The 18,768-nt window shown below is 34.0% G+C and overlaps 2 protein-coding genes across 2 annotated transcripts; one reads left to right on the forward strand and one right to left on the reverse strand.

Annotated features, from left to right (window-relative positions):
* Positions 1-1,296: 1,296 nt before the first annotated feature.
* On the forward strand, positions 1,297-14,751 carry LOC143623936 (dynamin-2A-like). Its single transcript, XM_077094724.1, has 22 exons — positions 1,297-1,431; positions 5,156-5,206; positions 5,359-5,479; positions 5,610-5,699; positions 5,838-5,899; positions 6,186-6,300; positions 6,947-7,289; positions 9,803-9,950; positions 10,048-10,149; positions 10,239-10,358; positions 10,469-10,552; positions 10,650-10,777; positions 11,581-11,665; positions 11,772-11,889; positions 12,775-12,851; positions 13,052-13,108; positions 13,200-13,338; positions 13,424-13,575; positions 13,657-13,770; positions 13,839-13,906; positions 14,241-14,422; positions 14,523-14,751. The coding sequence occupies exons 1-22, from the start codon at positions 1,297-1,299 to the stop codon at positions 14,744-14,746; spliced, it is 2,715 nt and encodes a 904-aa protein (XP_076950839.1). The 3' UTR covers positions 14,747-14,751.
* Positions 14,752-16,481: 1,730 nt separating this feature from the next.
* Positions 16,482-17,791, reverse strand: LOC143623930 (NADPH-dependent pterin aldehyde reductase-like). Its single transcript, XM_077094720.1, has 4 exons — positions 17,592-17,791; positions 17,466-17,530; positions 16,660-16,853; positions 16,482-16,571 (listed from the first exon to the last, which is right to left on the reverse strand). Exons 1-4 carry the CDS (start codon positions 17,789-17,791, stop codon positions 16,482-16,484), a joined length of 549 nt encoding a protein of 182 aa, XP_076950835.1.
* Between the last annotated feature and the right edge of the window lie 977 nt (positions 17,792-18,768).

Raw genomic sequence — 18,768 nt, forward strand, 5'->3', positions numbered from 1 at the left:
TTAAAATAAATAAATCTACTAGGCTCACAACCGCCTAGCAGTCGGTGGGCCGACTTGATCGCCAACTTTAAATCCGTCTCGGCTAATTTACTCTTTCTTTTTAATTCCAATTCAGCTATCTTCCCAACCGACCAAGAAAGTATACTCCCAAATGGGAGTGGTCTAAAAAGGTAAAATAAGGAATTCCAGACACCCCTAACTAGCCTATGTTTGCCAGAAAAAAGTTCAAGTGTTTCAATCTTGATCTCTTTTTCTTCATGAAACTTTTCATATGTGGTTTTTCACACCCGCTAACACCCGATGAACACAATGCCGTGTAGTATTTCCTTCTCCTTTTTCACCCAAAACATGATGCTCATGCAGCTCAATAAGGTTTTTAACCGAGAACACAAAGATTTGGGGAACTCTACACCATGCACTGATTAGTAGCCAAATAATCAAAGCGACTATGCAACCTGAGAAGATATGATCCACGATATAGTCTCCCGAGTCGCAAACAACATATTTGGTCGACTCCACCTCGATGCTCCAGCCAAGTAAGGTTTCAGGTAGGGAGCCTATTTATTGCCGCCTACATGCAAAGATGTTACACTTAAAGAGGAACCCACTTGCTCCATTTAAAACCGACATGGCCAACCCCTACTTCATCATTTATAATCCTTCCCAACATAACGAACCGAAAAATTACAAGAAGGATCACCAAGTCAGCTCCAAGAATCACCGTTAGCTGAGTCCATATTAAGGAGTCCAACAACCTAACCAAACTTTCTCATTCCTCCAGTTTAGCCGGGTCCCGAGGGTTACTTCTTCGACCAGTTCCATCACAGCCGATAAGGTTATCTTACCTCAAAACCCTCTTCTTTAATTTACAATTTTTAGCCTTTTCGTATATGAATAACCGTGGAAAACTTCCCATTGTGGGTAGTTACCACACCACAGGTAAGTCGAGAAACAATTTGAAAAAAAAAAGTATTGTTAAAGTTTTGTCTTTTTATAAAACTAAAACACCTAAAGCATTAATAAAAAACGTGTTAGAGTGGAAAGTGAAAAAACAGAAACTAGGAGGAGCAGATCTTCCTTTCCTCTCTTCTTCTCTCACCAGCATCTGTCTCTCTCTTTACATTTACACACAAGGCAAGGCAAGGCAAGGCAAGGCAAGGCAAAATTCAACTTGTTCATTTCTTTCTCCAAATAAATCTCAACAGAAACCCTAGAAAGCAAAACCTTCCGATCCATCTCAATTATCTATCTATACCACCTCTAGATTCTCTCGATCTCTTCCCTCCCCATACATCAATGGACGCCATCGAAGAACTGCTTCAGCTCTCCGATTCCATGCGCCAGGCCGCGGCTTTGCTTAACGACGAAGATGTTGACTCATCATCCAACCGTGCCTCCACATTTCTAAACGTTGTTGCGCTTGGAAACACTGTAAGTAACTTACTTGTTCCTTATCACAATTGCCATTCAATCCACCTACTACTTGTATTGATTCATCTACGTATGGATCGGTGATCTGGTTTTGTTAGGATTAACTTTCGTTTATTAGTACAATTGTCATTCAACCGAGCTGTTGTATATCGCATCTGATTTGTTAAGATTAAGTTCGTCTATTGCGAGAATTCTGATTGAATCTGGCTGCTACTTGTATAATTGAATTGGTTGTTTTATGGTGTGGATCGGTCATCTGGTTTTGTTAAGATTAAGTTCATGTAGTAGTACAATTGTAATTGAATCAAGCCGGTATTGTTTAATTCTGTCGATTGTTATACGGTGTGGATCAGTGACTGATTTTTTAAGATTTAAGTTCGTTTATTGTGAGAATTGTTATTGAATCGAGTCAGTACTTGTTGAATTGTGTTGATGTTATATGGTGTGGATTGGTGATCAGGCTTTGTTAATTCTATATAAGTTAGGTTAATGTTGATTTGAATTGATTTTGAATTTGTGTTTTGATTTTGCGTCTCAATTAGTAGTTACAACTACATATAAATACCTGCTGCTGTATCTTTATAATGCTCATTTTATTATGATTCATGAATCACATGCTGATTATCTTGATGGGAAGGCTAGTGTTGGAGGCTGATGTCTGATCTTTTAATTTTAAATACTTTGAAGGGAAATTTAGAAACAGAAAAGCGTGATAATGAGGTCACACCATTTGAAGAAGTTGCTATATACTTTTCACTTATTGATGGTTTTTTTGAATACTTATTCCAGTCTACCTGATTTTGATGTTTTTTTGAGTACTTATTCCAGTCTACCTGATTTTGATGGTTCTTTGGTTTAATAATTCACTCATAAATTAAGTTTGAGATTTTGGTTGAATAGTAACTATTACAAGGCATGTGGTCACATGAAATGGTTGGTTGTAGTTTCTTATGAAATAGATTGGATTTAAATCATTTAATTTTTACAACCTTACTTTAACTCTAAGAGTTGATGCTTTTTGCTAAAACTTTTGATATTATAAGTGGAAAGTGTAATCATTTCCGATATCAGGTATATTAGAAACGTAACTTGCTTTGTTGGTTAAAGTTATGATTGTATCATTATCACATAGACCATAGTTGTCAATAGCGCTCGCTATAGCGAATAGCGTAGCGTATAGATTATTTCCCGCTAAATCCCATTTAGCGACCTAATAGCGCTAAAATAGCGGTTATTTTTTTTTATTTTGAGTTTTGTAGGGTTTTTAAGAAGAGAATTAGTAGAACCTGACATTTGGTTATTAGATTGGCATGAAGAAAGTAGCGTGCTTCCAAAATCCGAATTCAGATTTCAGTTTTTCCAAAATAGAGTTTGCAGTAGACTGCATATTATCAGGAAGTGGCTACGTTGTTTATGAGAAGCTAGTTAGGGTATTTTATAATTTAATTTTAACTGCTTCCACTAATTGGGGTATTTTCTTTTTAATTAAATCTTAATTGCCAGATTAGAGAAAAACAAGGGATTTTATTAGATAACTAGCTGGGTGCCCGCGCAATGCGGCGGGGTATGCACACAAACATGACATCGAGCACGTGACGGTGTTACTGTTTCAGTACGTGCGTGACTTCACAACAGTATTTGCGTAACCCGACGACGGTATGCTCGTTATGCGGCATAGGAAGCTTAACTGGTGTTAGTAAGCACATCACACAACGACTGTACACGCGTAATCAGGTGTGCGCACGTGCGCTACATTGAAAGCGTCTTGACCCGTACTCGTTCCGCCTGACACTGTTCTAACCCGAAATCCGTTTTGACTTGACCCCTTTTGACCCGAACCCGTTCTAACCCGACCCAAACCAAATTAACTTTTATTTTATCAACCATTTCCAACCTTAACCTTTTAGACCCATTACTAGAACAACAGAACCCGCCCGACCCGTTTTCCGGTCCATAATGGCAATCACGTAACACGTTATGTTTTTAAAATGAAAAAAGTATAGCAATACCATACTCAAATTAAAGAGAATAAAATACTCGTTTTTATGGTATAATGCTTGTTAAAAAAATATTAACGTGTGAAAAAGTTATAAACGTTTAAACGTCGTGGAGGTAGTTGGTTTAAAATAAGGGGTATATATGTAACTATTCTATAAGTTAACAAAATGTGATTAAAGTTAAAGGACCAAACTTGTAATTATTTTTCAATAACCCTACATTATTTTGCTAAAAGACAAAATTGTCAAAAGACTAAATTGCCCCTAACATGTCTAAATCTTATGCATTATAGTTTGTACTTGAAGCAACAAGTTTGGTACCTCTTAAAATTTAAGAGGTCCTTCATTCATGCTTTATATATAGTATAGATATAGACAATTAAGTAATCGCTGTTTTATATTAATTTTCTTTTTTCTTTTCAGTATTTGATATAAATTTTTATACAATAATAAGATTATAATTGCTATTTTGTTAGAATTTATTGATTATAATTGCTAATTTGATAGGATTTATTGATTATAATTGCTTCTTTGTTGCTATTTACTGATTATAAGTGTTATTTTGGTGGTATTTATTGCTACTTTTTTATAATTTTTTTTTCTAATGCCTTATCGCTAAACATCAAATAGCATCCGCTATTTCACCGCTATCGCTACATAGCGTATAGGTAGCTTGTCGCTATTTACCGCTATTCGCTATTGACAACTATGACATAGACGTATTGTCGTATTTGCGTATCAAAAAGTAGTGAACCATGGGCATGGTCTATGCTAGCCACAACATCTGGTTTAATCCTGGAACTGGGTTGAACTTGACACGATTGGTTGGATTACTATAAAGCTGTCTTACATAATTACATTTAAATCAATCAAACACTGTAATAATGTAATAACAATGAATAGAAAACATTAAAAGTTTGTAACTGATTTTGCAATCTGAAAATAACTAACATTGTAAAGTAGCATGTCTTAACATGAAAAAAAGGTGCATGATTCTGAGACTTAAGCACACAAATTGTATAGATTATGCGACGATCAATAGTTTGTTACTTTGTTCACACATACCTGGTAGGTCATAACCAACGCGTCATGATTCATATAATATGATACCATGGTGCTTTCAATTGTGCGATATAGTATCTTCATTTTGGCTGTCATCAGTCATCTTCCATTTTTATTTTGTGTTTGTTGTTAAGGTTTTTAGCAAATTGAAAACTGGGGGTGTGAGAACCATGACATATTATTTGAAATTTAAATAAAAGATATTACATCTTTTTTGCTGTATTAATATTAAAATTTTATTTTAAATAATGACAGTGGATATATATTCACCTGTTTATGTGCGTTGTGTTGTAATACTTCAATGATCAATTTATTCATTGTCCTAGATTCTTGGAAATCTGTAATTGAACTGTGTTGTTTTTACAATAATGAAACACATGCAACTTTGATTTAGTAACTCTTTTTCTTGGTCAGGATTTATGCTAAAAGCTCTGGACTAATTGCAGAGCTGTCTGCAATTTCTTGAATTGGGTTGCCATTTGTTTGTGATTTCGTAATTGTGTTGTTATTACATTAAAGAAGCACCTGTCATAAATTGAATTTGTTTGTTTGTGTGGTAGCTGCTGTTTGCTTTTGTTGGTTTTTCTAGCTTCTTAGTCATTAGAGCTTATTTTTACCGTTTGTTTAGCTAACCTAGTTTCTAACCCTGGATTAAAATTGTTCAGGGCGCAGGTAAATCAGCAGTTTTGAACAGTTTGATTGGACATCCTGCTTTGGTAAGAATTTCATTATTCTGTTTTTTCTTTTTTACTTCATTAATATTCCCTTTTAGACATCTGTATTTAGCATATTTGTCGTGATTTAGTGCATAAATTATGACATTCCAAATTGGCAACAATCTACCTGTATCTAATGTCTATCTGTACAGCCAACTGGTGAAGGTGGTGCCACGCGTGCACCTATATGCATCGACCTAAACAGGGATGAAAACTTAAGCAACAAAACAATTGTGCTGCACATTGATAGTAAATCTCAATCAGTGTCTGCAAGTGAGACCTCTATCACACCCTCTTGTCTTACTTGAAGACTATTGGATGTATAACAGTGGAGTTTCACAGTTTATATTTTATGAGCTGGCAATCTGATGACACTTTAAATTCTTTTTTTATTCAATCATAGGTGCTCTTCGTCGTTCTTTACAGGACAGGCTTAGTAAAATATCGAGCAAGAGCCGCGATGAAATATATTTGAAGCTGAAAACGAGTACAGGTTAGTTTGAAATTTGAATATGTTCTTTCTTTGAAACTTATGTTGGCTCTGATACATACTGTAACATTGTTTACGCATTTGTTTCTTATTTTTTTCTCATGTGTTTTATTTTCCTGACTAAATCTTACTCTTTTGTAGCTCCTCCTTTGAAATTGATTGACCTTCCTGGAGTCGAGAAAGGAAATTTTGATGATTCATTGGTGTGTTACTGTCAACTTGTCTTCATTTCATGCTTCGTTTTGTAATGCTTTGTTTACAAGCATATATATAGTTTACAAACATGCTTTGTTTTGTAATGTTTTCTCTTTGAAAAGAGAGATCTATGATCCCCATAAAGGAAAGATGAGAAATAGATAATGTCAATGAGCCCTATGACCTTTCACTCCCGGAATGTGCTTTAATGCAAGGAAGCACTTGTTGGAAATCTATATCTAGTTTGTAACCTGATATCCTTCTTTTGATCTAACAACCTAGTATTTCTTGCAGAGTGAATATGCTCAACACAACGATGCAATTTTGTTGGTTATAATACCTGCTGCCCAGGCACCAGAAGTTTCCTCTGCTAAAGCCCTCAGAATTGCAAAAGAATACGACGGAGAATGTGCGTTCACTCTTGATCCCGATTCTTGGCCCACTAGGGCTGTAAACTGAACGTTCATTGAGTCGTAAAGTGGGAAGTTCGTTTATTATTAAATAAACGAACACGAAGATAAGTTTTTGTTCATTTAGTTAAGGAACATGAACACATGTTACGTTTGCTTAATTACCTTTGTGAACGCGTGTTTATGTTCGTTTGTTTAAATTTAAATAGAAAATGTCATATATATCATGTGTGTGTATGTATATATCAATATATTTTAATTAGGTTATGTTTTTTATATTTAAACCAAACTTTAAATTACAAGCCCGTATATTATCGCCTCTTTTGGCCTTCCGCCTTTTCCATCGTCGTCCTGCCATTTTAAATTTTAATTTAAGTTCGTTTGTGTTTGTTTACCTTAGTGAACTGTTTGTTTAAATATTTAACGAACAAACGCGAACATGATCATGATCATTTTCTTAACGAACGAACATGAACAAAAAACTTTGTTCAATTAATTATGCATGCTCTAAAGTTAAATGCACGAACGTGAACACCCTGTTCGTGTTCCTTTGGTTCTCTTGCATGCTTATGGCCTGCTAATCTCATTTCATATAAACTAGTTGGATGTTTGAGCTGAAAATATGTTGTGTTTTTTTAATTATAGGTACGCGAACAATTGGTGTTATTAGCAAAGTTGACCAAGCATCTGCAGATCCCAAAGTTCTTGCTGCATGTCAAGCACTCCTTATGGGTCAAGGACCGCGAAGTGCAGCTGATATTCCATGGGTTGCTCTGATTGGTCAATCGGTTTCCATTGCTTCAGCACAATCAGGAAGTGTGGGGTCTGATAACTCATTAGAAACTGCATGGCAGGCTGAAAGTGAAAGTTTGAAATCTATATTGACAGGAGCTCCAAAAAATAAGCTTGGCAGATTAGCTTTGGTTGAAACCCTAGCTCATCAAATTCGTAGTCGTATGAAGATTAGACTTCCAAGTCTTTTATCAGGGTTAGATCTTTTCTCTTTCTGTTATATTTTTAGTCTTTTTTGCTTTTTTGTTTACTGCAAAATTAACCTTTAGGTTAATAATTGGCTAATGGTTAGTGAAGTGTGAGCCTGAATACACATGCACACAAATGTATGTAGATGGAGCTTTAAATGAGAACCATTAAATAGTTAAATAACCAAGGAACACTTAAAAGCCCCCTTAAATGTTAAAGAGTTACATGTGCACACACACACACATGTGTGTGTGTGTAGGGGTAGGTTCTCTACAGAACTCTCAATTTTAAGAACTTTTTACAACTAGTCATTTATTTATTTATTTTTTAAATTTGGTATTTTTTTTGGGTGTTTTAGGTAGTTTTATCATTAAATAGAGCATTCACATCCTATACCCTATTTTTTGGGAGGAGGTTTTTATAATGTAGGGAGTGGTTTAGGGTGTTGTGACTTTGTGAGTGGAGGAGAGAAAAAATTGTAGTGATTTTTCTGTATTTGAAAAGTTACTGTCCCACCCGATTAGTTTTTAATATTTTTTGAAAGTGGTTGTGAGTGGAGGAGAAATGATAAAAGTATAGAAAAGTATTATTTAATTGAAAATAAGAGAGAAAAGGTAGTGATTTTTAGTGTAATTTTACGGGTTTCTACTTTGGAGTCTGGAGATAGGGGAAGAGATGTGAATGCTCTTATAAAACAATTTACTAGTGTGTAAAAACCAATTTACATATATATAATCATAAAACCACATATAATAAATGACAAAACAACCCTAAATAATGTTAGATATATAAAGATAATAAAATGTTAAAGTTCAATTATTTGGGAGTTCTAAAATGAACCTATCAAAACTACATCGTTTTGATTAAATCATTTTATATAGGTATGTTATCCCCGCTCATCCCCATAGATTTCGCCACATATCGTCCATCTTTCTCCCGATCTATTTATAATATTTTTTCACCATCTTCTGTTGCAATTACACGATGTGTATATGCGAACATGAAATACAAGGTCTCTTGGGTCTATTTTGAAATGGTTGAAGGTCTGTGTGAGTAAAATGGCAATAAATCAAAATTACATAAAAGATAATCATTAAAAAAATGTATTTCCCAACTTCTATTGTGGCTTTTTAGTAAAAGGCCAGAAAAACAATTCGATGATTATTTATGGTGTAAACCATAGTTATTAAAAGCGCGCTGGGTGCGGTGCTAATTCAAGGCGCAGCACAGGTAAAGCGCCTGATGGCGGTCGAGGCACACTTCCGGTTAAAATATGAAAATTCCGGCCAAAACCTGTAAATTTCGGCCTGAAATGGAGGAGAATTACCTGGAAGGAAGAGGAGAAGCACAGAAAAGCTGCAACAAGTTCATTTTGTTTTATATTATAATTTAAAGTAATATTGTAGCTGTGCACTGCTGCTAGTGTGCTACAGTAACCACTACAGTAACCAAATGGATAACTTAAGATTACCTTTTTATAAATAATGATAGGTTTAATTCTAAAACTATTTGTTATTGAACTAATAAAATAATATTTGAAGTTTTTATGAATCTTTTTAGCTTTCTAATCTCTATATTTTAAGATTTTGAACTTATTGTTTAGTTTTTAATTTTTATGCGTATTACATAATAGCTTTTGCTTTTTATATTTGAATAATAGTATTATTTTTCTAATACATAACATGTTTATTAATATTTTCATTTAAGTGCGTTTTTTTTTCTTAAGCCCTGGCTTTTTTTGCGCCTTGCGCCTATGCCTTAGATGAGACCTATGCGCCTAGTGCTATTAATAACTCTGGTGTAAACCCCTTTTGAAATTCAAAGTTTAATATCTTTCTAGTAGGCCACATGTTTGATAGGCTTTCAACAATTCATTGAACTGGACAGTGGCCTGCTAGATGGGCTTCAAGATATATCAACTGTAAGTGGCAAATAAAATTACAAGTAGATCTGCAGAATGATGAATAATAAGTGGTAATAAGTGGTGAAACTAGTGGAGATGGATGAAGATGAAATACCAAAATAAAGAGATTTATTTGATTTAACAAAACAGCGTAGATTTGATGTTTCCCATGTAACTTACACCATATTCACTTATCCCATATATATGTATGCGTATTTATGTATATATGTGCGTGCGCGTGTGTATATATATATTGACCAAGCTTGTAAATTTAACATATTTTAACGTGTAATACAATCAAGTAATTAAAGAAGCAAGGAACATGAAATTCCACTCTTCACACTAACACAATGTGTTTTTATTGTTTGACATGACACCGACTGAACAATAAACAGTTGAACCTAATTCTTGTTGGTTCACATGTGAAGTGCAAGTTTGGATGCTAAATGGGTTATGGTCTTTTTAGTTTGGTATTTTTAGGATTAGTTTATTATTTTGGTATTGTTCTTGTTTATGGTATGAGTCTAATATTAGATAAGATTGTTTATCTTGGAGGCTAAGTTTGGGTTAAGTTTTTTTGTCTGTATAAGTTTAGTTTTTGTCTAAAACTTTTGTAGGCTTCAAGGGAAATCTCAGATCGTGCAAGATGAGTTGGTAAGACTGGGAGAATCAATGGTTAGCAGCTCTGAAGGTACACGTGCTTTGGCTTTGGAACTTTGTCGTGAATTTGAAGACAAATTTCTACAACACATTACAACCGGAGAGGTGATAATTCGTAACATTATAGTTAAGAGCTTCAATTCATGAAATGTATATTTTTAAACGACATTTTTTTTAATATTACTATTGTGTGTTGATTCAGGGAAGTGGATGGAAAGTAGTGGCAAGTTTTGAGGGTAACTTTCCTAATAGGATCAAACAGCTTCCTCTAGACAGACATTTTGATATAAATAATGTCAAGAGGGTATGCAGTAATGGAAGTCTTTTTAATTATTTTTTTTTTTTACCTTCTAATTTTATTTATATTTTAAATGACATGGAAAATTGTGTCAGATTGTGCTAGAGGCAGATGGCTACCAGCCTTATCTTATATCTCCAGAAAAAGGTCTTCGGTCTTTAATTAAAGGTGTATTAGAGCTTGCCAAAGAACCGTCTCGTCTTTGTGTTGATGAGGTATTACTATTTACTACACATTTGTGCTATATATCTATATATGCGTGTGTGTGTGTGTGTGTGTGTCTATGTATGTATGCGCTCTTGTCTGATTGGTTTCAATGGTGCAGGTTCATCGTGTGCTTGTGGATATAGTTTCAGCATCAGCAAACGCGACACCTGGACTCGGAAGATATCCTAATTTTAAGAGGGAGGTGATTATATATTAATTTTTGCAACATATGTTGTAATTTATCTTGTCGTGGATTTTGCTTATTAAAACATTTGTTTGACTTCTATGTTTTTTATTAGGTTGTGGCAATTGCCACTACTGCTTTGGAGGATTTTAAGAATGATGCAAAGAAGATGGTGGTTGCTCTTGTTGACATGGAGCGTGTGTTTGTTCCACCTCAGCACTTCATCCGATTGGTCCAGAGAAGGTACGTGCACCTTTTGTTCTGGACCAAACATCTTCACTAACAAATGCTCGCGTGCACACACACACACAAAACTACTGCCAACCAACCAATTGTTTTTCCATTTCTTTTATTTATAAGGTTAGTATTGCAAAGAAAATAAAACAAAATACATATGTAGCTTACTAGCTACATATATATCTCTCGCTAACTATATATAATTTTCTTTTAATTGGCAAAGATATAAAAAGAATGAAAAAAAAAATTATTGTTTAGAAGTGGTTTTTGCGAAGTTTTCAAGTATCTACATATATACACACGTTTGCTTTTTGCATGGTTTCCTAGAATCTCTTCTACAGTCTTAGTATTTTGTTTTCATAATGCTTTTTCAATATTATCAAATTAGCTGTTGATCTTTTCCCATAGTGTCTTTCAACACTTTTTACATTACATGTGGCTCATATTTTCTATAAAAACTGTCAAATGTAATGTGCTTTTATTTGTAACATTTACATATACTCGCTATTACTTGCTTTATGACTCCTAATAGTCCTTTCTCAGTTAGCCTCTGAAAAAAGAGACACTGAAAGTGTTATATTCTAAAATTCTAAGTGTCAGTTAAAATATTCAACCAACCTTATTTATATATTGATTGTGACCTGTAGCAATATGTGACTAGGTGTTATAGAATGTTCTGTGGCTACTACTTGCCATTAATCCATAGCTTTAGGAATTTATTTATGCTGTAATTAATTTGTAAGCTTGTAGAATATTATTGTTATACTCAATAAAATTGGTGATTCATTTTTATTTCTGGTTTTTAACAGGATGGATAGGCAGAGACGGGAGGAAGAGATCAAGAACAAATCTTCCAAGAAGGCTGTGGATGCAGAACAGTCCTTACTAAATAGGGTACATCTTGTTTTTGTTAACCGTAACATTGATTTTCACGAAACACATCCTTTCTGTATTTTACTATGGTTTTGTCACACTTATACCTTTTATTATCTTTTTACAGTCAGCTAGTCCTCAAACAGGAGGGAACTTAAAATCAATGAAGGATAAAAAGGAAGACAAGGATGCACCCGAAGGACCTGTTTTAAAAACTGCTGGAGCTGATGGGGAGATTACAGCAGGTTCTTTTCTTTCATATTGTTTATATGTGATATTATATATATATATATAGGGAGAGGATCAAGAGAAAACTCACTTTTAGAGAGAAAAACTAAAAAACTCCTAAAGAATTATTTTTAATTAAAAATAAAAAAATATTTTCAAAATTCTGTTTTAGCCATTATTCTTATATTTTCTTATATTTCACTCGAAAAATAAAAAAAAATAAAATAAAACCCGCTGTAATGCACATACGTATTACTGTGCGATACCGTTGTATTACACATGTGTATTACTATGTATTTTTGAGTTTAATAGTGTTTTATTGCATATATTCAATATTTGTGTATTGTATATGTGTACTAGTGTTGTTCATATGGAAAAAAAATAATAATAAAATAAAAGTCGATGTGGTGCACATGTGCGTTAATGTTGTATTACACATACGTACTAATGTGTATTCGATGTGTGTATTAGTCTTATATTGCATATATACAATAGTGTGTATCAAATATGTGCAATAGTGTTGTATTCTATGCAATACAAACACTTTTGCATATATGCAATGCACACTATTACACATGCGCACTATACCGACAAGTTTTTTTTTTTTTTTGAACCAATAACAACATATAAGAATAATGGAAAAAAAAGAAACTTCAAAAAAAAATTTTAAAAAAAGTTAAAAATAGTTTTTTAGAAGTTTTTAGGAGTTTTTAAGTTTTCTCTTTAAGGGGAGTATTCACTAAAACCCACCCCTATATATATATATAATGTGTGTGTGTGTAACCTAAACACTGTTGTTTTTTACATACAATTGTGTTTTTGTGAGTTTTTATGTGAAATCATATACTGAATGTATGCAATCATTTATTTTCATTTAGAGTTTATTTGTGTTGTTTGTGCAGGATATTTATTGAAGAAAAGCTCAAAAACTAACGGATGGAGTAAAAAGTGGTTCGTTTTAAATGAGAAAACTGGGAAGGTTAGTAAAGAATTCTAAGCAGATATGCACAAAGTTCCTGAGAAATGACGCGCTAAGATTTGATACGTGTAGATTAATTACCTTCACAGTTGTAATATTTTTTTTGTCTTCTAATGTTTTAATTGGCCTTTAAGCAAACTGTAAACTGTAAGTTCAATGTGATTAGATTTTCTTTTTTTTTTAATTTTTTTAAACTGCAGCTTGGTTACACCAACAAACAAGAAGAGAGAAATTTCCGTGGCGTGATCACCTTGGAGGTATGTGTATTTGGAAATTGATGTTTATCTTTTGAGACACTTGTCATCTTACTATTGGATCTCAAATTCCCATAATGAATGAATATTTCAGGAATGCAATATAGAAGAAATTGAAGAGGAAGAACCCCCAGCCAAGAGTTCAAAGGATAAAAAGTCAAAGTCAGAAGAAAAAGCACCCAGTTTGGCATTCAAGATAATGAGCAAAGTTGCATACAAAACTGTTCTAAAATGTAAACCTTCTTTCCTTTTTTTTCTCCTTTTCATTTGTGCTATAAATAATAACATACCTAACTTGACTTTTAAATTACTCCACAGCTCACAGTGCCGTCATACTAAAGGCAGAGAGTGCTGCGGAAAAAGTTGAGTGGTTAAACAAGTTAAGAACCATTGTTGGTGCGAAAGGAGGTCAAGTCATTACTAAAGAAAATGGTGTTCCACTTCGCCATAGTCAATCAGAAGGGTCGCTTGTGAGTTACATAATATTTGATTTTTGGGTTTCTTAGGTTGTTGGCGTGTCTAAGTGAGTGGATGATTATTGTGTTTTTTAGGATACAATGGTTAGGAAACCTGCGGACCCGGAGGAAGAACTTCGTTGGATGGCTCAGGAAGTAAGAGGCTATGTTGAAGCTGTTCTCAACAGCCTTGCTGCCAATGTTCCAAAGGTATTATTTATTAACATTTATTTATTAATATTTATTCTGTTTTTACATATCCGTGTTTTGGTTTTTAGGCGGTTGTTCTTTGCCAAGTGGAAAAGTCTAAAGAAGATATGCTTAATAAGTTATACAGTTCTGTAAGGTAAGCTCCTCTTAATTGCTTAAAAACAATCGACTTTCTCAGTTTGCATGAAAAAGTTTGTTAACCCATTTATGGTAAATTAAAGTCTCTAAACTTGTTTTAATTACACATATATGTGAAATCAACAGTAAACGTCAGTTACTAGAAGTCTAGCATAGTTATTACATATGTGAAGACTTCATAGTTTATTGTTTGCTCAACTGAAACACCAGTTCGTCAATAAACTTTATACAGTTTGGTCATTAAAAATAAAGCAGTGTCATTAAAAATAGACTTTGGTCAACTTTTGATCTGTTCCAAATCGGTGCTTATACATATATTTTTTGGTGTGAAGTTCCCAAAGTACACCGAGGATTGAAGAGCTGCTTCAAGAGGATGGTAATGTTAAACGCAAAAGAGAGAAAATTCAAAAACAATCAAGCCTGCTTTCTAAACTCACCCGACAACTAAGCATTCATGACAATCGAGCAGCTGCAGCCTCAGGTGCTCTGTCAAACGGTACTACTAGTCCTGCAGGTAATAATAAATTACCAAACAAATCATATATTTATGTTATTCCAATAATAAAAGTATATGGATATAATCTAGTTTTTTGCTTTTCATCTGAATGAAACAGAGAGTCCAAGAAATAGTGGGCCGGGTGATGATTGGAGATCTGCTTTTGATGGTGCCGCTAATGGACCCACGAGCCTCGGATCTAGGCTCGGGTCTAATGGTCATAGCCGCAGGAACAGTGACCCATCCGAGAATGGTGATGTGGGTTCAGGATCAAACTCTGGCAGCCGCCGCACCCCGAACCGGTTGCCGCCAGCACCACCTGGGTCTGGTTATAGATATTAGATTGATTTTTATTATTAGTTGTAAGAAATGAAATTGAATTTGGTTTACTATTACGATGATGATGATGTTTATAGTATGTTTTTGTAGAGTTGTTTTGTAGATATGACATGGTATGGTTTTGGACTGTTGATTTTGTAGTTTGCGGATTGAGGTGTGTTTGGGCATGGATATCGTATCATTTACATATCAATAAATGTATTGTTTCAAATTATTGGATAGATAAAGGGTGTGTGCGTCTTTTTTCATTTTCAAAATTTTGAATAATCAATAAAGATGAATAATTCACAACAATCGGGGTCGCCTGGACGGCCAGGTTTGTGGGTTTAAGGGTTCGCCTGGACGTTCCTATCCTTGATGCCTCTCATTATATATATATATTAAAATGACAAAGGTGCTATAGTTGTAAACTTGTAATACATATAAATAACTAGATACTTTAGAAATAAAGAAAATAAATAAATAAATAAAAAAGACAACGTTTAAATATCAAAGGTCAAACAACCAGTTCAAGTCTCTAATCGGACTAAACTGTAAACAAAACATTTTGAATCTCAAATCGTCTGACTAGCTTTGGTACGATCACTTTAGATAATCAATTTAGAGAATAATATATTGAACCAAGTGCTTGAACGGTTCCTGTCTTGAGATAGTTTTGATAATTCAAACCGGAAATGGATCACCTTGGCCCCCTGTTGATAATAAAAAACACTGTTTTATTGTGCAAAACTAAGGAATGATAATAATTCCCTAAACCATACACCATTTCTAGTTAAGAAAACTAAAAATATTTTAATTTCGTCAAACTAATTACAAAGTCAACTAGAAATGCAAGTTGTGCTCTTGAAGCAGAGGTTTTTGTCCTTGGATTCTAAAGCAAACCATACATTGGTACCATGAAGTAGTGTGATTTGGCTTAAGATTTCATACTTGATGCTTACCAATAGTCAAATGCATCAAAAATCTGTTAAAAGAATTGGTACAACTGATACAAACTTATCTTAAGTTAAAAGTCAAAGTCAAACTGGATCTTCTAAGTGAATGACTGGTGAAATAGTACAGTAATTGTATTGTCTGGAAATAAATTTGGTGAGTCAAAGTCAAATACTGATCAAAAGATGTATTTTAAGTAGGAACAAAAGGGTAACTTTACCCACAGTCCAAATTTCTCAAAAGAGTTGGCTATATAATCAACTGAGGGAAAAAAATGATGAATCTGTTCATCAATAATTGGATCAACTTACAACAATCATCAAGGTTTATTATGACTTTTGGCTCATAAATAGAGCAATTAAGACTTCAAACAGTCTTAAAAATTTGTCATATATCAGCCTACTTAGGAGGACAACACATGTTGGTTATGTTAGACAATGGTAAAATACTGGATTGTTTATTCATTGATAACGTATTACAATATATAGAGACGGAATGCAAACCCTAGAGACCTAAGGTGGGCCCGTGGGCTCACATTAATAATACATGATAATAGTAATATAATCCAATACTCCCCCGCAGTCGGAACGGAAGGAAACCAGAAGTTCAGAGGGAAAACATAAGGAAAAAAAACATAAAACACTAATTAAGATAATCGTGCTTCGATCGACTTGGAAATCCAAACTTTTGCCAACGAAACCATACTTTGCTTGATTATATTATCCATGGGCTTCAATGATACATCCAAAATCCTGTAAGAAACGTGCAATGCAGCAGGGTAGCGGCTAGACAAAAAAAAAACTAACTAACTAGCAGCGCAGCAGCGGACCGTGGTCTTGCAAGCAGCGTGAAAGAGGACCGAAGTCCAATGAGCGGCGGACCAATAAGGGGCCACCTATTTCCATTTTTACAAAATCACAACCAATGAATGTAACAACTTAAAACTAATTAATTTTTTTGTAATTTTCAAAATGTGTTGTTACCTGTGCTGCAGCCGATCTTCCCCAGCCAGATGACATATTGACGATAATCCCTTGTTCTTTGTCGATCATAAGGGGAATAAAATGTCGTAACATATTTGCAATTCCTTTTAAATTAGTATCTATGACAGCATTGAATTCCTCTTCTGGCACCTCCCATAATCTGTTGTTTTTGTTTATGGTACCTGCATTATTTACTGTACACATATACTTGTTCTATAAGCAAAATAAATAAATTTGAGAAAGTCACAAAATCAGCCATTGGTGAGATGTCAGACAAACTTATTTTTATTTATGGAAATCATCATCATCATCGTACTCAGTATATCCCACCAATAGCAAAGCTATGGTAAGGTCTGAGGAGGGTAAGATGTAGACAACCTTACCTCTACCCCGTAGGAATAGCGAGGTTGCTTCCGATGAGACCCCTGGCTCGATAGTAGTTTTGCATCAAGCCATGGACTAAGGCACATAACACTCAACCATCGGGACACCAGTAGATTGGTGCATGTACCCTTGTCTTTCGACTATCAACGCCACCACATGATGCCTGATTAACCTTCCGCCACTTTTAACGTTATTTTCACGAGATTAGTAAAATACCGTCAAAATTAGTGCAATTTCACTTTTGCCCATCCGAGGGTAAGATTAGTAGTTTATTTATGGAAATGAAGGCATAAAACAAAAAGTATAGGCATGAACAAATGTGAGAGAGAGACAATGTAGAAACTAATATTTACATAATAATAATAATCATAATCATAAACTGAAGCTAGTAAAAAAAAAATAACAAGTAAATTTTTGATTACCAATGATATCTGGAACCCCCTTCTTGTCCATGACAAGTCGTGCCAGTTCTTCAACACTGGAGGAAACAAATAAATATATATATTCAGGCCAGGGTTTTAATTTTGGGGTTAATTCGTAGGAAGGAACTTACGACGTCAACATTAAGGAAGAGGTGTTTGCTGTCGTCGTCTTCAGAAGAAGAAGAAGAATTAGAGAGTTGGGATTGTAGAGATTTGAGTTTGTCTTGAGAGCGAGAGCAGCCGATGACCGAATGGCCTCTCTTGGCCAGTTCTAGGGCGAGGGCTTTCCCCAGACCTCTGCTGACGCCCGTTATCAGCACCGTCATCTACGATTAGATTAGATTGCTAGCGGTGGACGGACGGAAACACTTTAAAATGCACAATAACAATCACGGGTGGGTAAACACTGAAACTAACCAAATCAACACCGCCCCCGACTACAAATGTGGGAGCGACAAAGGTGCGTGTCCAGGTTAGTATGAAAAGCAATAATATTATTATAATCATTATGTCTGAACCCGTGTTTCATACGGGACAGGTTGACCAAAAATATAATAAAATAAAATAAAAAAACATATATATATATATATATATATATATATATATATATATATATATAGATAATAGGTTCATATTATATAAACAATTATATTACTTTAAGTAAATATATATATTACAATTCTCAAAACATTTCATTGACTTTGGTTTACAGTCATCGCAACATATGTATCGAAAATTTTTAATGTATATCAATTAAATTTCAATAAAACCACTTACAATTATTTTAAACTAAACATGAACTCAAGTCGGTCATTTAAAAATACTTACAATTAACTGTATGATAAGGGTGATATAAAGTTGCATTATGATGTGTAGACTGATAAGATATTTGCGAGTGGTTCTTCCTTTTGTTATTACAAACCATTTTTCTTATCCTTCGATTTTCCTTTAATCAGGACTCAAAACGTGAGCGGAATAAGATTGGATATGTGAATCTGATTACAAAGGTTTGATAGTTATCTTGAATACTGATGAGTTTCAATGTAATAGGTAGATAATGATTGATAGGGTTAGAACATGTGAATTGGAATGAAAAAAATTCTGAATATGATAAGCATTGCAAGTTTGATTTTGAAATTGAATTAAAGTAATTAAGAAATGCCATGTGATACTTTAAAGAAATTTGGTGAAACATAAAAGGAGAATTTGATGAAAAATCCACTTGGCACGTGTCACTTTGAAGACTTCTTGTTAATTTAAAATAAAAAGAAAGATGTTGTGCTTTGAATTTAAAATAATTAAA

The sequence above is a fragment of the Bidens hawaiensis genome, unplaced genomic scaffold (assembly GCF_021521415.1).
Source record: "Bidens hawaiensis isolate Kalapana, Puna unplaced genomic scaffold, B.hawaiensis_p1.1 tig00003644_1, whole genome shotgun sequence".
In the NCBI taxonomy this organism is placed as follows: Eukaryota; Viridiplantae; Streptophyta; class Magnoliopsida; order Asterales; family Asteraceae; genus Bidens; species Bidens hawaiensis.